Genomic DNA, 24,560 nt, shown 5'->3' on the forward strand with positions numbered 1-24,560 from the left:
TTGAAACACCAGAATTTTTACTATAAATCTATCGCAAAAAACAATATGTGACCATGGACCATAAAACCAGTCATAAGGGTCAAGTTTTTGAAATTGAATTTCTGAATAAATAAGCTTTCCATTGATGTATGGTTTGTTAGGACAGGACGATATATTTGGCTGAGATATAACTACTTAAAAATCTGGAACCTGAGGATGCAAAAACTTATTGAGAAAATCGCCTCGTCCAAATGAAGTTCTTAGCAATGTATATTACTAATCAAAAATTAAGTTTTTATATATTTATGGTAGAAAATATACAAAATTTCTTCATGGAACATGATTTTACTTAATATCCTAATGATTTTTGGCATAAAAGAAAAATAGAACATGATCTAATATCTATCTATATACAATGTATATATACATATATACATATATTATGCATACATATATAAACACACACACACACACATATATATATATATATCACTTTCCTCTATCCTTATACTAAAATTGACCATGAAGAAAAAAAGGCATAAAAAACATATCAGAGGCCAATTTGATATTTAAAATCAGGTTTACAATTATGAAGCAGCTTTTTTTTATTTATTTTTTTAGTTTTGTTGCAGAAAATGTCACCAGTTCCAAAACAACCCCTGCTGTCTGACTTCATTACATGTTGGAACACTGTTGTCCAGAAACTTAAGAAAATATAATTTACAGCACTCACATCTAAATACATCAAGTACACAATATATCAAATACTTCCCTCTGTCCTGGCAGTGTAATACTCTTCCAATGTTGCATCTAAACCGATCCTGCAATTCCAACAACATTAACGTCCATGCAGTGATGTCATCATGAGTGATTGGCAGGCCCTGATCTGGCCGGCATCTCTGGAGTATCTAGCGACTCTTCATTTATACCACCCACAATCCAAAAGCAAATCAAATCAAGCACCTTTCTGATTCAAGGTATGTGTCCACACTTGGATCTCTTTGGGCTGTGACTCTACATCATGCCAGTGACCGGTTAGGGGTATAAAAGTCACACGGATTCATCAGAGACGAGCCAGAATCAGGATGGATACACAATCTGAATAACTTGGCTACACATATACTGTACTGGAATGCTGTGGTGTACCACAATTCAAAGGCAACCAGTTTCAATAATCTCACATCTAACAAGCGCACTGGAGGTATAGTGAAATAATTAATTATTTCCCTTAGCAAGAAAAAAAGGAAAGAACTTCAGAAAGAGAGACCTCCAAAGCACCATATTAGTTTTTAGAATTTCGCAACGGACTTGGCAATACAAAATGAGCTGAACAGGTTGGCAGCTGGTCAATACAAAGTGCTTTAGGTTCTTCTCCAGATCGCTGTGGAGTTCTAGAACGGTCCGGCCACAGCGGACCTGGGAAGAGTGTAACAGCCTACTCTAAAATACTATCAGATCAGGATCATGGTTTTGTAATGCTGGTGATTTGTCACCTGAGAGTCATTTGGTGCTATAACTCAAACTTTTTCTGAGATTAACGGAAATGGTGAAAGCACTACCGAAAACTGGTTCAAACGGTTGAAAATATACAAAATAAAATATGGGAATAAAGTATAGAATTAAAATGTATAGAATATATAGTTATATACACAATCTGTAGCTGTGAATGTTGCTTATACAGGGTAGATAAAGATTCAGACTATTCAAAGCTTTCCTATCTTTTGTTTTTCTCACACAGAGACTCGGGTTCACTCACGCGAGTCACCTTTCCAAACATACTGTCAGTCTAAGCACCTCGTATCAAAAAATAAAGACGAGGAAAATAAAAAGATTAAGCAAATGTGCAAAAATACAAAACTGTGCACGCTAATAGGATACAAATAAGCAAAGGAAATAATAAAAGCATGCAATTCAAAGTGTAGTGTTTTGATAGAAGGTTGAATCAAATCCTCCTCAAGGAGGTACGGAATGATACAGGGATCTGGGAGTCTTCCTTGAGGAAGAGGAATATAAAAAGATTCAAGTTTCCTCCTCATGCGGAGTGGAATGAAAAGGGAGGTGAAGGAGAGTTACTCTTAAAAGAGAAAAGTAGACAAACTGTCCTCCAGACAAATTTTTTTTGGATGTCCTCCAAAAAACCGAGGACAAGATGGGTCAAAGGCAGAGTTGGAGTAATGGACAGCCATAGCTGCTGTTGTGGATGGATGTGGAGGTGTATATACATGTGATGTGTGTGTGTGTGTGCGGGGATGTCGAGGAGGATGTTGGCACTCTCTACTGCTGCATCTTGCGGATGATGTCGGCAGAGACGGGTGGGTGGAAGTTGATGGTGTGGTGTCGAAGCCCCTGAGAGCTTTTGTAGCTTTTACCACACCGGCACTTGAAGGGCTTCCGAACGCGGATCTGACTGCGGTGGCCGTTCTTGGCGTGGTACTTAATACCATTCACATTCTGCAGAGAAGAGCGGAAACAAGAGAAGCATTGTTCAGGTTAGACAATAACTGACTACACAGGAAAAACTAAAAATAATCACTGCTGCATTTCGTTTCATTTTATATAAAGTTTTTACTGGTTCACGAAAAGAAGTGTGACTGAAATTGAAAATTAAATAATAATATTTTTCATTTATTTATTAAAAAAAAGGGCACCATTTTATGCTGTATTTAATGTATTAATATTAAATAACTATCTCTCTCCCTATATAGGTTATATTTAATATTAATAACATAATTAGTGATTATATATTAACCCTTCCTATATAGGAACCCCTGGAGGTGTCACATGATACTATATATATATATATATATATATATATATATATATATATATATATATATATATATATATATATACATACATACACACATACACATACACACACATATATACACATATACATATATAAGGTATATATATATATAGGTGTAAAATGCATTTTTTTTTCATATAATTGTTCTTTTGAACTTTTATTATGGTTTCCACATAGATATTAAGTAGTACAACTGTTTTATTATTGTTATTGTTGTTCAATTATTGTTAATAATACAAAAATGTTTCTTGAGAACAGCATATATAATTTTTTTTTTTTTTTAAGTATCATATGACACTGAAGCTTGGAGTAATGACTGCTGAAAATTCAATTTTGTATCACACAAATATATTACATTAAAAATATTTGAATAAAATTTAAATAACATTTCACAATACTTTTTTTCTTGTATTTTTGTCAAATGTATTCAGCCTTGATTAAAAATAAAAAACAAATGTAACATTTGCATATAGGCTAAGCTAGCAGGCTAACTGGTTAATGCTAGCTAAGCCACAGTAGTTTGTTGAGTGTTTAGCTCGTAATACATAAGCTAAAAATCTATATTTACACAATCTGTCTGTAATAACAGTTCAGATGGCAAACATCATGAAGTGACTTTTCTAATCAGGAAGTAATAACAGTACACATTAAAAGTACTTTCAGCCATTGAAAAAATGTGTACATGATTTTACAATTCACTTATTACAAGTTTTAAATTCCTATTTATCAATAATTTCAAGGCAAACAAAACGATCTGTGCGTAAAAATGCACTTTAATAATTCCAGACATGAAAAGCATCCAGTGTTGTGTGAAATAATGAGGAAAAGCATCAGCTGCTTGACATCAGTGGAGACCAGGCACCCACTGAACCCAAATAAACCCAAATCAGAGCCACATCTAACAGTACATCTGAACACGCAGAGACACCCTCGTGGCTGTCATCATCCATTTCCTCTCCCTCTTATTCAATGCGGCTCTCAAAGGCTGCACATCATTTATCTCAGCAGCCAGAACCAGATGGCAGTGGAAAATCTCATAAAACGCACAGGCCTTCAGTGGACTGCATGTATGCCTTTAAATGTATGTCAAGCTTCCAGCTCTTAGTGTTAATAAACTCTTTCTGACTGCTAAACAGTGAGAGCCCAGCATTGATTGTGCCACTGGTGATTGCTATTGTTTATGGATACAGATGTGTGCTGTAAACCTGCTTTTTGGTGAATGAAATGAAATAGTGAAAAGTAATCAGCTTTAAATAATGGTGCTAATAGATTTGGGGTCTGTAAGAAGAAAAATCTCCTCAGCATCAAATCAGCATATTACAATGATTTCTGAAGAACCTTGTGACACTGAAAAAAAGTCAGCTGTCCCATAAAAAAATAAAATAAAATAAAATAAATAATAATACAAAAAAAATATATATATATATATATATATATATATATATATATATATATTTTTTTTTTTTTTTTAATTCATTTTAAGGAATTTTTGTGTTGCATGCTTTCTATGCCGTCAGTTTTTCTCCTGTCTTCAAAAATTATTCACAAACCTACAGTAAACAGACAAATGAGAGTAGATATCTAAGTCATTTTACCTTGTATCTCTTTTTGCAGCCAGGCACGGGACATGCGAACGGTTTCTCATCGCCGCCGTTCATGCACATGGAACTGAGGATGGATTCAGAGCTAATGGCACGTTCGGTGGTCCACGACTCGTCGCTGTCAGACTCTTCGTATTCTGCTTCCTCCTCATCATACTCGCTGCCTGAGAGTACAGAACAAATAATCATTCAGTAACTGCTCGTGTTATGACACATCAGACCTTTCAGATAATTAACCACTACACCGCTAGAACAACAAAACAGCATTTCCCATCAGCCACCGCAGCAGACACACAACAGCTTTTAGGACAACTGGTAGAGTTATCTTTCTCACAGTACTGTGCCCAGCCAGCAAAGTTTTTGCGTTTTATGAGAAAGAATCTGGAAGGCATAAGAAGGTCTAAGGGTTAATGCACAGTAATAGTATGATACAAGCAATTTGGAGACTATTTCGTTTTTGTTCCAAACCCACACAAATAAAATCCTTAAAACATTTAATTGTGGGAGAGAGAGCACATGTTGCTCTAGAGAGGGCCATGGGAAACTGCAGCGATGAAAAAAAAACTCCCAATGTGATTACTGGATTATCTATAACAACAGAACATCAAACACTATGCACTGCAGGGCCAATAGAGTTATTACCAAAATTCATCTTTCTAGGAAACTTAATAAGCGAGCTCCTAAAGAAGTACCTGTGGGGGTGCTGCTCCTGAATGAAGAAGAGGGCGTGATGGGCGGAGTCACGGGCGGGGTCAGGTTGCCGCTGTTGTGGCGAGGGGGCGTGGCCACGCTGTTGCGTGAAAGGCTGCCCGTCAGAGAGAGTGACAGCTTTGGCTGAACTTTCTTCTTCAGAGACTCATGCTCCCGCCGTGCTGCATCTGTCATAAACCTAGAGAGGGAAGTGAACTTTTATTAGATGAAGTTCTTAAACTGATTCACAACAATTTATAGCCAAACTCAAAACAAAGACTTTTTGCCTATTGGGAAGCCGAACATGTAAAGTAACAGTCATAAACTAAAATACTCTAATCCAGCCACACAAACTTCAGTACATTTGCCATCACACTTTCTGAGCAATTAATTTCCTTGACATTTCTAGCTGTATGTTATTACTGGATACAACAACACAAAAAAGTATAAAGACTGCACACAAAGGCTTTCCATTCGATTAAATTTACTCACTACAAAAAGCTACCTGATGTTTCTGGGACAAAACAAAATTCCAGCCCTTTATCTGTCCACTATCGCTGAAAGTAAAATACCTTGATAAGATATAGTCTCTGAGCACAATGTAGCAATGAAAATAAGCTGGTGAAGAAAAAAGCCTGTGGCAACAAAATGAAGTGCATTTGCATTTACAACCTACTGGAAGAACTCAGGTTAATCATCATGTTTTTGCACTAATATATTAATACATTACAATAATACATTCATTCACCTTTTTTGGGTTCTCGATAAATATATCATATAAATATGAGTATTAGGGGTGGAAAGGTGGGCAATTATTTTTTTGTTGGTGTTGATCAATGTACACCTGTTTAAAAGCTTGCAGTCGGTAGGGATTTTAAGACATTAATAGTGTTATTAAGATTTCCACTGCACATAAAAGCTTTTTTTTTTTACATTTTCTATTTCACAAAGAATCCTAAAAAAGTTTCATAGTTTCCACAAAAAATAAACATAATCAACATTGATGAGAAGACCGTACTGGCATATTATTACTTTTTTCAACAACATAAAAAAAAAAACTTGTAAAACTTTTGAATGGTAGTGTATAGTGGTCGACCGATATATCGCCAAGGCCGATATATCGGCCGATATTTAGCATTTTTCAAATATTGGCATTGGTCGAGAAGTTTTTCTGCTAGGCCGATGTGTTTGAGGAGGGACTTTTATTTTGATGCCACTGAGAAAGGCAGTGACTGAGCAGTGAGTACACAGAGCTCACACTCTCCCTAAGGTTCACTGTCGTTACTTCTGTCTAATAGGGATAGAAGTCGGCCTAATAATCAGAACGGTTAAACAAAGGAATTAATGTATACAAAAAGTATTAAAACGATTGCTTTTATATTATTAGTAACAGAAAGGCAAACATTATAATACTTTCTCGTTTGCCGTCAGCATTAAGCAAATACGAATTTATATCATTTAAACAAATCTTTGAATGGCTAATAAACATTTAATTTCACAAACCTTGCTAACTTAGTCGAATCCAGATGTGAGATCTTGTGAAGTGTGCATTTTTATCCATCATGATTGCGTGTTCTCTGCCTGACGGTCGGTCCGTGTGAACTGAATGCTTTACACTTTAAACTCTTTTTTTTTATTATTATGCTGTGCTTTATGTATTTTCCCACTGTCATATTCATGTAATTTTATCTGTGTGCTGTATGTAAAATGAGTGTTACCCTGGCTTTATTTGAAAAATATGATTCTCGATGCCCACAAACTTCCCAGAATACTGAATGCCCTGTTGGTTACAGTGTTTACTTCCTTTAATTATATTTTTATTAAATATTTATGTATTTGTAAAAATTCTTTGTCATCTGAAGTATGTTTATTTTACACATTTATTTTTTTCATCCATTTTCAAATGATTTAAAGTTTCTTAAATATTAATAAAAAATTATAATAATTATATCGGCTTCATATTGACTATTGGCCCCCCTGCTTTCCAAGATATCGGCATCGGTCGACCACTAGTAGTGTACATGTATCAAATAGTAGGTTAAAGCTGGTTCAACTTTATTAAACATGTCTCAAGACACCTGCGTTTTGTTCCTTACTATTAGTTGCACTCCATTTATGTCCTGTGAATACATCCCCCAATTCTCTCCAAACAAGAGTGATGTGCATGTACAACTAATGTCCCAAATTGAACAATTGTAATTTGTAACCATTTCTCTAAAATAACTCAAATACCATGCCAAACTGCTACTAGTTCCTGCAATACAAATGAACCATCTGTTATAAGTCTGTCATGATTAAACTGCTTCAGTGAGGTCTTAGCCACCTTACAAAAATGCATTCACTCCAACATAATTTGTTGTATTATAAAACTGTCAGTAAATGTATGTAATAAAGCACACATGCTCACAAAGACATTATTAAAGCTGGTGTGGAATTAACAGATTACCAGCAGAAGCCAAATAAAGCAGTAAGAGATGGACAAAAGTGTCTCCTCTTTGTTACACAAAAATATCCACCAACATTTGGCCTATTAAAGCTTTTTAACACTGAAACTGCTTTCTGTCTCTTAGCTCAGAGTATTCCTACACAAACTACATTCAGAGTTAAATTGAGTGTATATAATGATTTGGGTGCTGGTTTGAAGTAAATTACAGCTTCATAAACTAACCAGATCCCTAAGAAGATGTACAGGAGGACTTGACCATACAGCGATTTTCCAAAAACTACAGAATCCCATTAAGGAAAATACTGGACTGCTCTCAGATTAATTTTTGTCATTTGGTTTCTTTTGTAGAGTTTCAAGATTGAAAAACCCACCCTTTAAGAAACCCATCTCATTTAGAGAACTAAAGACTGTTTTTTTTTCTTCCTTTCATTGCAAAAACACTTGAACGAGCTGTTTTCAACCAAGTCTCTGCCTTTCTCACACAGAACAACCTCCTTGACAGCAACCAGTATGATTTCAGAAGTGGACATTCAACTGCCTTGCTCTCAGTTGTTGAAACCCTTAGACTGGCAAGAGCGGATTCCAAATCTTCAATACTCATCTTGCTGGATCTGTCAGTTTCTTTTGACATGGTTAACCACAATATCCTCCTGTCAACCCTACTGGAAAAGGGCATCTCAGGAACCTCACTCCAGTGGTTTGAGTCTTATCTCTATTTCAAGGTATCTTAGAAGTTGCAACATACTGTTAAAAAAAAATGTGTATCTTGAATGCACTGTAATTCACTTTGGATAAAAGCTGTTAAATGTAATTTATTATATATATTACTGGGGTGCCTCAGGGCTCTGTTCTTGGACCACTTCTCTTCTCTGTCTACATGACATCACTACATTCTGTCATTCAGAAACATGTCTTTTTATACCACTGCTATGCTGATTACACTCAACTCTATTCCATCCTGATGATCCGATGATAGCTGCTCGCATCTCAGCTTGTCTAACAGACATTTTTTGCTGGATGAAGGACCATCCCCATCAACTCAACTTAGCCAAGACAGAACTGCTTGTGGTTCCATCAAATATATAGTTTTATCACAATTTCACCATTGAGTTAGACACATCAACCATAACTCCTCCTAACCTTGGAGTTATGATTGATCATCAGCTGACTTTCTCATACAACATTGCTAAAACTGTCCGGTCCTGCAGATTTGCTTTATTCTACATCAAGAGGATCAAGGCTTTTCTTTCGAGACATGCTTCACAACTCCTTGTTCAAGCTCTTGTTCTGTCCAGGCTGGACTACTGCAATCCTCTCTTGGCAGGTCTTCCAGCCAGTTCTATCATCAAACCTTTACAATTAATCCAGAATGCGGCAGCAAGATATATTTTTAACGAGTTGAAAAAAATGCACGTCACACCTCTGGTTATCAATTTGCACTGGCTACCAATAGCTGCTCCCATTAAAATTCAAGGAATCAATGTTTGCCTACAAAATCACCACTAGATCTGCACCCCTTTACATAAATTAATTACTTCAGACTTATGTGAAAAAAATACTATGGATGTCAACGGGGACCAGAAACGCACATTGGTTACACACATTCTTCAAAAAAGCATAAGAAAGAAACTCACAGGTATGAAACAATCTGAGGGTGAATAAACGATGACAGAATTGTCATTTTTGGTGAACTATCCCTTTAATGTTTACCATGCCTTATTGTTATGTTTTATCTGTATGTTTGCATTTTGTTTTTAATACATGGTGGTGAAAAGCCAAAAGCAGTTTACATTGTGGACAATAAAGAAAACAAATTTTTTTTAATTTGACATCTACCAAAAAGCACACCTTCTTTGACGCTTAACAGTAAAAAGGAGTGTTAAATTCATATTATATATATTTTTTTTAGTAAATGCTGTAGAATATACAATGATTTTTATTCATAAAATAAATAAACAATACACAGTACATTCACAAACATATTGATGACATAGATCTCTCTCTCTCTCTCTCTATACAATAAATAAAAACATTTGTAAATAATACCACAAAATCAAAAATCATAATTAGATTTTATGGTGTGAAAAATTATCTCATGACTCATGTACCTGTTAACGTAGCTGAGGGCGACATATGTGGGCTGCTGCAGTTCCTGTTTCTCCAACACGCGAGGATCTGTATCTAAACAAAACAGAGAGATGAATAATTCACTGACTGACAAAGACACCACAACATACCACAAAAGAACAACCAAGAGCACTTTGAGGCTTTAAGGGTTTCTGTAGTATAACAATAAACTCTAAACAACATACACAAAAAGAATATATAGCTAAAACTCTCTGGTTGACAGCAGTGTTGTTTACCTGTTTAAAACTGTGTCACCCCAGAAAGTCATTTAGTGGCATTAGAATCAGTGAGTTTGTGGAAGCTTACGTGTCATTGCCAGAGTGAAGCAATTACTTTATTGTTAAAGTCATTGACTTTCAAACTCAATACTAGATTCTGCCACACAACAAATCCACAATCACTTGCAGATGGCAATTAACTCCATTAATCATGTTTTTTTTCATTAAACTCTACTTAGTGGCAGAATAAATCCGCACTTCTGCATGGGAGAGAGATCGGACTGGGCTATGAAGAGCGTATCCAATAGCTGTTTGGTAAAACTTGAGACAGCCATTTGGTTAGTGTCACACCACACCACACTGAACGAGCTCTCTGCCATTCCTCCCAGATGTGCTCATTTTCTAAGCAGGGCCACCCAGATCACCCTCCAACTGGATCCAATGCCCGCACGCCAGGGCAAAGATGGTTTTATGTCTGGTTTTTAGTTGTGCATATTAAAGAGTCGACTTCAAAAATAAAGATATCTGTTTTGGGGCTGTTCTGTCAAAACTGCCTCTGTCTCTATGTGGTCAATGCTGTCACTAAGCTGCACCACTGTGGACTACGCTGCCACCTTGTGGCGAATGTAGATATACATACATTTAAAATATGTATATATATATATATATACACACACACACACACACACACACACACACACACACACACACTTTTTTCCTAAATTACAGACATAATCATTCAAGGTTGAGTTAGTTTGTTCACTTGCTGTTATTTTAGAATCTATTCGAACACAAACTAGCTAAAATGTCTCTAAACAGCATCTCATTGCCTGAAAGCGCAAAAATCTGCTTAATGTCCCAGAAACTGTAACGTCCCTTCTGTGGTTGGCGTTGCCCGCATACCAGCAGCTATGCCAGGGTAATAGTTTTCAGATGCCTGTCTCTCCGGGCATTCTCCAACACCATTAACACGGGCAATGCCAAAACACAGTTTCATCTAATGAGCCTCCCTTCTGCACCCCCCTGTGATGCATCTCTATGCCTCTGCTGTGAGTAAACACATTTCTTTCTGCCCCATTTAACCTGAAACACATTTGTCTCAGCTCTCCGAAACCACGTGTCACTCCACGTGTCAGAACTGTGATTCTGGCCAGCGAGGCATCATCACACACTCACTCCGGCTCGGCCACCTTGTAATTACGCAGGCATGCAGATGCTGCCACCTGGTTGTTACACCATGGCGACGCCAAACAGGCAATTCCTAACTATTTTACATTTTGCCGTTCAGACCAATGCGGAAATAAAGGTGGGGCTGAATGAACATGTAGTTTCAGTCTCTGACAGTAGGTGACGCTTATAGAATAACAGAAATACAGCGTTATGGAAGACTAATCAGTCTTCTACTGATCACACATCTGGATGCATGATACAGATTTGCAGTTCATCAAATGTTGGAACTAGCGAAATTTGCACTAAGGTGTAGTTCCCGTTCACGCCCACTGACGTACAGGTTTAGGGGTTGACCATTATGGTAAAATATTTTTTTTTTACCGCACAAATAATAATTTAAAAGTATGTTTTTTCATGAGACTGAATCGTGATGACATTGGAAAAACGTAACTTCATTTAGCAATTGTGTCTTAATTTGTTCAATGTGAAACATTCAAAAACATACGTTTTTTTTTTTTAAAGTAAGCAGAAAGGTCCATCCCTAAACATAACCATCACTGAGGCATAAGCAGATTATATGAAAAGGTACAAATGACATTGTTCCAATTAGATTGCACAGATTTTTTTAGAGACAATGTTGTTATATGAACCATTATGGGGTTGGTTTCAGTTGCCATTTGAACGCTGGGCTTCCTGAAGGGCAGGTAGGATGCAGGCGTGTCGTTCCGTGTCGGTTTATTGTTTAAAGCTTTCAGCTCGGCCTGCACCTCAGTTAAAGTGTTTCATTAGCATTGATTTAACTACTGCGAGAAAGACCCCACACCTTTCTGCCAAACACATACACACAAAAGATGCATTAGGCACCACACTGTTCCTTTGCCAAGAAAAAGGAGTTTTGTATGTGTGCATTTGACCCGTGCAAGGGAAAAGCCCCAGAAGAAGAGCTGCATATAGTCACACACACATGGATCAATCCACACACTCCGTAAATCACACACAGAATTGCCCGGGCTCCTTAGGGCCTGAAGTCACTAATGGGCCCCAGAGCTGCTGCCTACCAGGACCCCATTACAGGGAGAGGTGGTCCACAAGTACACAAACAGGTGGTCTACCATGGTGGTCTCTCTCTCTCTCTCTCTCTCTCTCTCTCTCTCTCACACACACACACACACACACACACACACACACACACACACATGCAGATTATTTCACATTATAAGACTTTCAGTTTGAAGAGATAAAAGAAAGGGTAAGCAGAATATCCTAATAACAGACAGATATAGGTGATTGGTTAGATCAATTACGCTAACAATTATCTGCATTATCTTTGTTTAAATTTCAAAAAAGTTTTTTTTACATTTTAGTGAATTAAAGAGATAGTTCACTCATAAATGAAAAGTCGGCTAATCCTTTAATAATCATCATATCAATTCAAACATGTTTTAATTACTTTCTTCTGTGGAACATAGAAGATATTCTGAAGAATGTTGATAATCAAGACATTTTGGTTACCATTGACGAAAAAAAAATGTTTGTTTAAAAATGTATGTTTTTGCTGAAGTAAGAAAGTCCAACAAGTTTGAAAATATACTGTATTACATATGTATCTGCATATCAATATTATATTACGGTCATTTTGGTCAACTTGCTCTCTAGATATTGGTACTGGCTATTAAACTATTAAAACCACTACTTTTACAACTATTAAAAAATTCTAAAGATTACCAGCAAAATATGCATTTTGAACATGACAAGTAGTATGATTTATTGATGCAAAAATATATTAAAATTCTCCTTGATGATAATGCAGGGATAATTATTTGCATGTTTTGGCAGATAACTGAAACCATTGCAATTTTATACCATTTTGTTTAAACAGCAACAAAAATAAACAAACCATTTCAAAAACTTTTCAGTAGTAATATGGATTTTTAGTTTGGGTTTTGCATGAGATTAACAGTTTTATCATGTGAATAAATGTTAGATGACATTAAACGCAAAAATAATAAGCATGCATAATAACATTTTCAATATTGACACATAAATTGAAAAATCCCAGTGGAGAATTTATAATGTACCAATATATCATGCATCCTGTGTGATTTAGTGTATGAAACTGATAACACCTTTCAGATCCACACTGCTATTGATTGTGTAGTTGTGTGAATGTGTCTTTGTGTTGTCTTGCACTGGCTGCATTTTTCAGCCCAGCTGGAGATCTAGTCATTACTGTATTCTCTACACACGCACTGTTTGTTCCCCACCCACAATCCTCATTCTACTGTACCAGACACATTAGGGTAAAGGAAACTCCACCTACTCAAAGCATTATGGGAAACCATGTTTTTGATATTGTTATATATTTACACCAGGCAGAGTGGTCGCATCCTATGTGGCTAAAAGAGGATCATTATTCCCTTCAAAAAACTGTGGAGAAAGAAGTCACGCTGGATTACATCAGCAAAAACACTCCAGGATCCAAACCGCACTAGTAGCTGCTGCTATGTAACCTCTTGTCATTCAGAAGATACAACATTTAGCTGCTCCTTTGAGCATGGGTGGTCTTGTACAAGTGAACATCACAACACACACATCCAAAACACACAGACACACACGTTCTAAATCAGTGGCAGCCCCCTGCCACGAGTAATCCAGGTAATATCAGCTCTTCCTGTCATTAGCTGGCCTACACTGGGTTTGGATGGAGGGCTGGGAGGGAACGGGGTGTTGGTTTGAGGTAATTAGGTCCACCAGGTGCAGCTCTGGGGGCACCAGTCAATGCTCAAATTTATTATTTCCGTTGAATTTTTTTTTCCATGCCATTGCAGGAGCCCTCAATGTGGTGAAGCTCAGAGGTTCATTGTTCAGAGGCCTGTGGAGCTGGCATCTTGAAAGCAGAGGACCTCTGCAGGGTTATTACAGTTAACTAAAACCATTAAAAATAAATATGAACTTAAAATAAGGAAAAACTTGTATTTTCATGTTTAACAAAGTACTAAAATAACTACAAATAGAACAAAATATGAATGATCAAAAAATCAAAAAATATAAAATAAAAACTGGACCTCTATCCAAAACGGTGGAGATAAATAAAAAAAAAAAACACATATTTTTAAAAACAGAATAAATAATAATAAAACAAAGCACATGCTTTTTTTCAGCACATGGCGTAAACTGTATTTTTTATGACAGTCTCCAAACACCAGGAGGATTTAAGCTAGCTAAACACTGTAGTTGCAACTAGAATAATTCTGTACGCTGTAACCCATTCACCTCCCTAAATCATCTCAACGTCATATTAACACTTTTAATGTGAAACCCTCGGAGGCCGCGACCTGCCAGTTTTAAATTCACAATTTTAAGAGCTGGAAGTCGAAAAAGCATCGCATAAATTGTCACATCCAGCGAGAGTCTCGGAGGGATCTTTTGGTTGCTTACAGAACCCACACGGCTGAAGTACAAACAGTAAAAGGTTCAGACACACCCTCTTTCCTTGTATTTACATTGTTGCCATCGTAATACATATAACAATCAAACCCTAGAGAGCGTTTTAACCACAAGCTCGAATTTGCTTGAAGACGGAGGAAAATTCAAGGTGATAAAATATTACAACCTTAAAACTTCACAAGCTCATTTGTTGTAAGCAATGAGGCCTATCGGTAACATTTCTCCACCCGACCTCGCAAATCTCTGTTCTGGTAGCATGCCATCGCCCCCTATTGGTCACAGGAGCATCTGTCAATGAACCCACCTCACCCGGTAGAATGTGAGCTTTGTTTAGCCAGCCGTTAATTAAAGCAAAGAATGTTTTTAGCAGCAGGTCCCCAGATGAAGAGGAAGAGAGGCCAAAATCACCCATCCCACTTTGTAATTAGGCTTGCTCCAGGCCTATGTGGGGCCATGCCAGATTTCACACCTCGCCAGGAGCAGGGCTGTGGGTTAGGGAGGGGTTCCATGGGACACTAATTGCCTCATTACTGCGCAATAAGTCACTTTAGCCAAACTCTCCTTTAGGTAACACCCCGGACACATGCGAGATGTGCGATCAGAGAGCAGAAGAGCGATTAAAACAATCTCTGCTCAGGTCAGCTGCCTGGAATTGATCAACCTCCATCTCATCCAATCAGAGAATGGGCCACCACAAAGTGTTGACACATTTAGTTTAGATGTAAACATGATGGTCCTGAGGGCAATTTAACCTGGTACATAAATCCTATGGTGAAAATAAGCTAAACAAAGGCAGGCAGCCTAAGGCTATCAGTTTTCAGAATGACAGGTTTAAGAGTGCTGAGTGGAACGGCAATGTTTTTCTAGGTCATTTTATTTGGTTTGAGTGGGGCTCTTGTGTGTTGCCATTGTGGCAATTTTGTATAGCCTGCTCTCAAACATTTAGCCACAGCAATACCACAGCACACATACACACACACAAATGCAAAACAGCCATAGTGGAATTTAAAAGGGCTAAGCAGTAATTTTTTGCTAGTTAAAAAAGCTTTACACTCAAAGGAGTGAACACTTTTGGGAAATATCGTAAACATTTTGTCCATTCACATGCATCAGTTTTCTATCAAATCTTGTTTTCTCTCTCTCTACATCGCCCCTCACGGGAGCTGCCATGTTGACATCACAATACCAGCTGTGTCATAAAATGTACAGTTACTATACTACTAATAGTATGAATTGTCAGTTATAAGTTAATGAAGAAACTTCATTCCTCCAGGCCAACAGGTGTCAGTATAAATTCCTATTCAAATAAATAACTGCTAGATAAACTTAAGCCAAAATTTACCGGCTGCATCTGAAAGCTTATACAGCTAACTTGTTGCCTTGCTGACTTCAAACAATAGCTGCTTTCACACAGTAATACCAGTAAATTGCTATAAAATTACCGAAATGCACCATGAATACATTAATACATCAAATACAAATTAAATGTCATCATTTGTTAATATGGATGTTTGTTGATGTTCTCATTTTTTTGTAAGATGTCCACATTTATGCAGCTGCTTTTGGGCCAGAGACATCATTTAAGATGACTTCAAATGGAAAGTGAAAATGACGTGACATACAGCCAAGTATGGTGACCCATACTCAGAATTTGCACTCTGCATTTAACCCATCCAAAGTACGTACGTACGCACGGAGCAGTGGGCAGACAATTATGTTGCGGCGCCCATGGAGCAGTTGGGGTTTAGGTGCCTTGCTCAAGGGGACCTGAGACTAGAACCCAGAACTTTAAGATTAGGAGTCAAACTCTCTAACCACTAGGCCATGACATCCCCCTACAGTTAAAAAACATCTCAGCTTTTCAGAATGACGCAAGCGCACCAGGTCATGTGAAAAGAACCAACTCAATCAGCTTCGAGAATAAATCTTGTAGCAGAGTTACAGCAAGGGTTTTTGGTGGTGGAAATCCACGGTGGTGGAAATCCATTACTGAAATGTCCTTGTTGTAACGGAGATCGCAGCAGATGGATGCTTAGCAACGACGGACGCCTCAGGAGCGCAACTGCCCGAGCACAGAAGGGCGCACGCGTGTGTGTGTGTGTGTGTGAACTCACTGGGCGCGTTGACACACGCAACTACACGCCTACAGACATATTTAGCTGAGCAAGCCAAACGAAGCGAGCGAAAAGTAGGCCCATTTCGAGAGAAAGGGCAACAAAGTTACTTGCAAAATATGCTATGAGGTATTAAAATAAAGCAGTAGTGCAAGTGCTGTATCACTTGAGACGCAAACATCCACAAGCAAATGAAAGGCGCTTCCCAAAGCTGGTCTCTCTAGCGAGACGTTATCTCTTTATTCCCGGGACATCTGTGCCATCGGAGACGGTGTTTTCTACCACGGGGTGTCCACAGGCTGCGCTCCAGACTAACCCCACATCATGACATGTACATTTTTTTTTTTTTTATTAAAATTGAAAAAATAAATTATCGTGGCCAAAAAAATTTACGAGCTGTATTTTTTTTATCGTGCGATTAATTGATTTATCAACTATCGCGACAGGCCTACTTGTAACTTCTCATGCCGGTAATCTCGTTTCGCGTTCACAGAGAGCACATTACTGGTAATGTTACAACTTCTCATACCGGTAAATTGCCAGAGCGAATTTACAGGTATTTTTAAAAGAATCCAGTTCACAAATGATCTCTTAATGGTAATCCACCGGTAATTTTCCAGTAGGGCTGCAAATTAAATTGCAAAGGCAATAAATCGTGATTAGACAGAAGCTGTGATTGTCATGCATATCTTTCAGTGAAGGACAGTTCTTTGATCAGCAGTAAATCTCCATCCAAAGGCCAGAGGGCACTCTCTCGCTGAAAATCCAAATTTGTCCCAAAGAAGAAACCCAGGAAATGAATATTGCTGCAGCTAAATAAACAGATTTAACTGCTTTTATTGATTCAATGTGACCACGGTGATATATGGTTTAACTGTGTTCTTATTATTATAATTTTCAACATAATAAAGTATATCTGTAATTAAATGCTAATTGACATAGCCTTTATCAATGATTAGAATACAATCCAATATGGTGTGCCTTAATTATTCTCTGTAAGAAGCCACATCATCTCACAGAAGGAATTATTTCAAACATTTGACTGGCGTTATGAAGTGATTTTGGAGTAAAAACGTTATTAGATGTGGTATTTTCACGTACCACCTGAAAGAATCAGATGTCATTATCGCAAACGATTTCATAATCCTAAAATTATATCATCTGCGATTTAAGAATGCGATTTTGCATAGCTTGTCAGAGAACTAAGGCTCTTTGTAGTAAATGCTGCTCCACCTGAAAGCAGATGATAGAGATTTACTACTAATCACAGAACTGGCTTTTGACAAAATGTGCATGACAATCGCGATTAATGGCGTTCAATTAATCATGCAGCCCTATTTACCAGTAAAGACTTAATGTGTGAAAGGGGCTAATATCTTTGTGGGAAGATCGCAGATTATACCCAAACTAAAAAATGTCGGCATCCATCTAAAAAGCTCTATGAACAGAGACATTAAAATGCAGATAAATCAACTTTCAGTGCAACGCTCATTGCCTTCCATTGTCAATTCCGCTCATTCCTGTTGAGTGTCCTCAATCTGGCAACTCGTGCAGGTGTAAAGTTTGAGTAGAAGGGGGCAGGAGAAACCACTCTCATATATTTTGAATGTGGACTGCAGTACTCTTTTTTTAATCGCTAGCTGTCATATTACATACTGCAACTTTAAAATTAACAGGAATGTTGGGGCACTTACCAGCTGGTGGCACCTTAGGCAACCACCTAGGCTGTCTATGCCTAGAAACAGCTCCGATCTCTAGGTAAAACATCCACTCACTTTGTGATTCCACTTCAGAATAATACCACACAACTGATCATAGGGTGCATGAACCCAAATCACTGATTGGGCCTAGTAGATGCAATAAAAATAATATATAGAAGTGTAAAGGTGAATATAATTTGTGCAACTGCACACTTTTGTCTTAAGAACTAGGTCAGCTGCAGATGATTTAAAAGATTATGCAATGTTTAGTATGCAAAATTTACCCTCACTGTATCTTCAGTATGATCTTTATGACCTACATGTAAAATGTCTAATTTGAATTTTGCTTTGTCTCTAGAAATCAGGTTTCTTCTTACAAATTCACTCCATGCAGGCTCTTGCCAGAGTATATATTGGATATGTAGTCCAACGGTGTTAAATTACATCAGCAGAGTCCAGATCCAGCCCCCATTGACTGAGATATCCATCAGCACTATAGAGACCGAATCAGTGGCCGTAATGAAAAAGATATCACGAGAGCATTTTGATTATGACAGATAGGTATGTAACATACTTTTTCAGCTGTGCTCAAAGTAAACCTGCATTCAGTCTCATGCTATGCTTACATTTTTGGACTTCTCTGTCATCTTGTGTTGTCAACTTTTGCTACGTTTCTGTGTCCAACAGCCAGAAAAAAACAAGAAAGCACTATTGATTTGCAAAACTGTAACAACACATTTAATTTATTACACATTTACAAGAACACATCCATACATTTATTTCTACATTAACATAGCCTTAACACTAATAGTGATTCAGTGGAACAATACAGGCTATAAAGGGCATTGACCCTATGCATCTGTTCTACTGGATATAAGATCTGCAGGCTGGGACTCATAAGGATTCCTGACCCCAGTGCGATCCCTGCTCCAGAATGACAGCAAATCAGACCCTGACAGGCACCAGTGCAACCTTATGACCTACATCTGCACTTATACAAACCACTACGAAGTAAGGTAAAAATGTGCCTTAATTTAACCACCTGTGATCAAAGATACGAGTGCAAGACAGTGTAGGAGACAAGAACTCAGCAGTAAAACAATTGTTGTTTGTTTTTGTTTTTTGCTTGGAAATGGATTTATGATATAACACAGTACATTATAGAAGACAATTTATTGCTTAAATTGTGAAATTGTGACCTCTTTATTTGATTTCTATACAAAGTACCATTCAGGTATATAATACTTTTATTCATTAAGGATGCATTAAATTGACTAAAAGTGACTTTTATAAAGTTACAAAAAATTATATTTCAAATAAATGCAGTTATTTTGAACTTTCAACTTAAATAATCCTGGGGAAATGTATTTAATAACTGCAACTTTATATCTCACTTTACTGCAACTTTATTTCTTATACATTTTACTATTTCCTATAGCATGACTATCTTTTGATTACAAACTTTTATCTCGTAATGTAAATATTTCATGTAACTGTGACTTTGTTTTTCTAATTGCAATTTTATGTCTCATAATTTCAAGTGTGTATCTTACAGTGGTGTTACATAAATCTTTATTTCTCATTATTATTATTAGTAGTAGTTGTAGTATTGTATCTTACAATGTGACTTATTTTATCCTTTAAAACGACTACTTTTTTTTTTATTCCAAGAAAACTTTGATATCTTTGTGATAAGACATTTGAGATCTAATGGCTCTGAAATTCAAGCCACCATAGTGTCATATTTCATACAGGACATTGTGTAATAGTGGATTAATGCATACAAACCATAGGCCTACTCATGATTCAGTAAGTGAACACCTACTTGCATAGTCATCTGATCCCAGTGCTTTTGTGCATTTAGTCGTTTAGCTTAATAATGCATTTCTGGCATGACCATTGCTTATTATTATGACGCATAATGGCCATCCACACGTAACCGTTACCTTCAACCATACTAAGGAAGCTCTTATGCTGCATTAGTTAACAAGCATTTAATCACTTTTGTATGGAATTTAATCCTTATAATTCCTGCATTTCGTGTTTATAAACTGCTCTGAGATGGTGAGATTGACACATCTCCACGAAGCTCCGCGTCTGCGGGCCTTGCGCAGAAAATAACATTCCCACTGTAGCACTAACGCTTGTGTTTACGCGTTCAGAAGATAACGTTATATTAGTTTGAAGCGGTTTAACGACGCCCGAACGTGTTCATATTTTGTGCTATCGACACCTAAAATCGTCCCGTAATCGAGCAAAACTCACCGAAGTCCCATCACTTCATACCTAGCAACAGCGCCGCTGCGATGCAGGAAGTGGAGCGCGAGCTGCAGCGGCACAAGTGTGCTACCGCGAGCGCACTTACCGATGTGATTGCCCTCGATGTGCACGATGAGCTCGGCCAGCGACTCGAAGTGCAGCCCGCAGCCCCCGAACTGGCAAATGTTGGAGAAGAAGGAGGCAGCGGCGATGCCTGTCATGGTCTTTGCTACATTGAGGAGCAGCAGCACGGCTCGAGCGGAAAGGAGATAGCGCGCGCGCACGCACGCACCGTCATCAGACAGACAGCGGAGGCAGCAGCTGGAGCAGCGCAGCACGGGAGGGAAAGAGAGGAGGACCCAGCGCGTAATACTGTATTGTGATTGGGAAATAATGTCAAATTGCACAGTATAACTATACAGAATTTATTTTCTTACCTAATGAGTGGAAATAAAAACTTATTTGCTGAGCCCTAGCTATGCCCTGGTGTGACATCATATAGGTGGGTGGGGCAGGCATCAAACAGGAAGTTGACCGTGAAATGCATTAACTAATGTTCCCTTTCATAGGTCACTTCAATGCTGCGTTGACGTCACCGTATGGGAACACCTTTCAGTGTGACGAATGTCTGAAGCCCTGTATCATCCCGCCAACCCTATTGGCCAAATAGCGCTTGGCGCCGGCCTACACATGCGTACGCATACCCACATAGCAAATGTCTTCTGGCCCAGATCCGGGCCACACAATGACTTTTCCCTCAGCCCAAGTACCGCAAAGAATGACTGCCCGGAAGTGGCCCAGAACTGGATTAAAGACTCATGGGCCACACATGAATCTCAGCAAAACAGGTTTTATTATTGGTGCCAATTCTCAGCCTTAAGTAAACCAGAATCCCCAAATCTGAGCCACTCCTGAGCCTTATATAGCCCAGAGACCCAACCCAGACAGCAAAGCAGTGTCGTCCCAGATCCGGCCAGAATGGATTTCACGCAGGCCAGATGTGGGCCAGATCTGGGCCAACACTATGCTGTCTGGGAATTTTAATTTTTCATATTATTACCTTGTATATTACTAAGATCACAATTATTCATTTTGTGACATGCTTTAATGTACACACAATCTATGCCAATAAAGTACATTAAACTGAATAGAAAATCAAACTTAAAACCCACACATCATGTAACTGTGCAATAAAAAAACATATTGCATTGGTTTTTCTATTTATTTTAATAAAGAGCAAATCAACCAATAAAGAGTGAGTGTGTAAAGTATACAGTCTATAAGAGAAATGTAACAGATGTATACACATACATGTAGACACATGTAACTTAATCATAATAATTTATTACAGATGTGTCAAAGAGCAGTACCACAGTAGTCCAAATGACGATGCATTGCAGCTGCAGTCCACTCTGGCAGAATATAATAGTAGTGTTAGGAGCATGGCATAATTTAAGTTGTTAAACCCTGGAAATACTATCCTGATCCACTCCCTCAAGGCGCGCGTTTCTCATTCAAAATATGCATCACCGGAAACACGGCATGTCGCAATCTTTGACGAAACCAACGAGAGCCAATGAGTGTTTGATATCGCTGCCGTAAAACTTGTTGTAAAACTTCTTAACGGCACATTTTTAAATAGTTACTATAGCTACAGAGGAAGGAGACATATTGCCAATAAATGCTGTTTGAACTTGGATCTGTTCCTCACACCAAGCATAAAATGGATACAGGATTTAAATAAAAATAAAATACTTTAATGATCATTTTGTTTACTGCTTGTGCATGACAGCATACTAATAAAAATGATGTGCCCCCACTCTCTATTATAGATCAGTATATGTCACAAAAATGTATTAGTTAACCAAACAAATATTACATGATAACGTGAAATACTCTCTCTCTCTCTCTCTCTCTCTCTTTATTTTCATGTAAGGATTCTAAGATTATTTGTACCAAGAATAATAATATAAAATTTTATAAAATTATAATTAAGTGCAGTTTAATGCACTTGACTGATTTGATACATTTTTAAATTATAATGTTTCATTCTGTTTTGAGTTGCCATTTCAAAGACTACATATTAACAATACTACGCTATACATTAAAATGTATGTGATCATTTAACCATTATCATGCAATATTGTATTTATCTTGTTTATCATGGGTCACATAATATGCTGCCAGATCTTAGCCTGATTTGGGCCACATATCACCTGACTGATCTGGACCACACTCCTCCCATCAACAATCGGCCCTCATGTTGTTTGCTGGATCCCCACCGTGCCGTCATTGTCACATATGGCCTAGCTCTGGCTGAAAGGGTACATTCCATTGCTGACAGGATGCCAGCAGTGCCACCTTGAGGCCACATGCACATGCCTGCAGCTAAAGTTCTGCACTCGGAAGTATTCATTTTCTCTAGGTCTTCCTAGCATCTAACCCCCACCGTACGCTTCTGTGGTTGCTGAGGCGCCGCACGAGGTGGTGGTTTGGGGCGATGTGGTTTGTGGTTTGGACTTTAGTACAGTGATGTGCTGTCCCCCACTCCAGTGTGTTAAATCAGCAGATTTGCTTTTACATACGATTTGTCCACTGCGGCTTTGGTTTCAGAATACGTTCTGGCCGACACGTGCGGCTCTCTCCCTCCGAGGGGACAGGAGAAACGCACCTCCCCTTCCTATAGTGAGCTGTTGGATTTGGTTACCCATGTGGTGGATAAACTATCCCTATCTAAGCTGGACAGCCTTTTTTTTAACTAGTCGTGCACCTACCTAGCTGCTACCCTTCTTCACGGATCTCCACCAAGAGGCTTCGAGGTCCTGGAAGTAGCCTTATCAGCATGCGTCACAAACACCACGGGTTTCACCACCATTGCTGACATTGCGTACCACAGGTATACAATGATGCTGCAGGTGGACTCTAGCCGAACATCTCGCGCCGAACTCTGCCACGGCCTGAAGTCTTGCCCCCTCTCGAGGAAGTCATGTCTATCTCGGCAAAATTTACTCCACTTATGGTGGTTCTTAACGACACCAGAGGCTGTGAAAGAGCTGCGGTGGGCAACAGATTTGGCGCTAAGTGCTACCAAACACACTGGCCGAGCAGTGGGCCATTCTATGATGGGATGTTAACTGTCGAGCGACACCTTGAGCGCCCCCTCAGACACTCTGCACAATCCAGCCTTCAGAGTTTGAGGGACAGCAAAGAGGCTGACTATGACGGCCCACACAGCTGCCGTGATCTCGCTGGCAGCGTGGCCCATGTTCATCTGTTGGATTAAATCCTGCCGTGGATACGCTTCAGGATTATACGCAAAGAAAGGCAGCGACTTTGACGCATGTGCTTCCATTAGTGTTTGCCAGGGACTATGCCCTCCACCAGAGAGCGCTGTTGGACCGCTAAGGCACATCCAACACTCTCATTGCAGTCCCCACGCTCTACATTGACTGTCTCGCAGCAAAAGGCGCCTCGAGCATCATTGCATTGAGCAATCACTTTGAGCGCCTGCTCAGACACTCTGTGCAATTCAGCCTTCAGAGTTCGAGGGACGGCCCAAGAGGCTGACAAAGACGGCACATTTATGACTGCCCACACAGCTGCCATGATCTCGGTAGCGGCGTGGCCCGATGTTCATTTGTTGAATTAAATCCTGCCATGTATATGCTTCAGGATTATACACAACGAAATGCAGTGACTTTGACACATGCGCTTCCCTTGCTTACGGATGCCGTGAGCTTCCGCGCTTGGATATTATAATGCATGTGGGAACGCTGCAGCCACAGGCGGAGACTTTGAAATCACTAACGTTTTCCGGGCTGCAGGAGAGTGTTTGCCTGGCATTTTCACTATGGGTGGTACGCACAATTGTCACGGATACACCATTCAGTTCGAAAAGGCCACGGAAATCTCCCATGGTTGTTAAACCAAGGAAATTGTGGTGCTGCGGTGGGAGATGTCATCTCTGCTGGGAAAAGGGGCTATAGGAGTACACACCTTT

General features: G+C 38.7%; 1 protein-coding gene across 1 annotated transcript; it reads right to left on the minus strand.

Annotated features, from left to right (window-relative positions):
• Window positions 1-1,560: 1,560 nt before the first annotated feature.
• LOC113116268 (juxtaposed with another zinc finger protein 1-like) lies at window positions 1,561-20,846 on the minus strand. Its single transcript, XM_026284329.1, has 5 exons — window positions 20,667-20,846; window positions 9,634-9,706; window positions 5,082-5,278; window positions 4,384-4,553; window positions 1,561-2,430 (listed from the first exon to the last, which is right to left on the minus strand). The coding sequence occupies exons 1-5, from the start codon at window positions 20,779-20,781 to the stop codon at window positions 2,254-2,256; spliced, it is 732 nt and encodes a 243-aa protein (XP_026140114.1). The 5' UTR covers window positions 20,782-20,846; the 3' UTR covers window positions 1,561-2,253.
• Between the last annotated feature and the right edge of the window lie 3,714 nt (window positions 20,847-24,560).

This window comes from Carassius auratus, chromosome 16 (assembly GCF_003368295.1).
Source record: "Carassius auratus strain Wakin chromosome 16, ASM336829v1, whole genome shotgun sequence".
Taxonomy (NCBI): Eukaryota; Metazoa; Chordata; class Actinopteri; order Cypriniformes; family Cyprinidae; genus Carassius; species Carassius auratus.

Excerpts from the sequence above, each read along its gene's own strand:
- LOC113116268 (XM_026284329.1), bottom strand. The coding sequence starts at position 20,781 with ATGACAGGCATCGCCGCTGCCTCCTTCTTCTCCAACATTTGCCAGTTC. Across the intron at positions 4,554-5,081 it reads CAGGAGCAGCACCCCCACAG|GCAGCGAGTATGATGAGGAG; the intron begins GTACTTCTTTAG and ends CTGTACTCTCAG. Across the intron at positions 2,431-4,383 it reads GCTGCAAAAAGAGATACAAG|AATGTGAATGGTATTAAGTA; the intron begins GTAAAATGACTT and ends TCTTCTCTGCAG.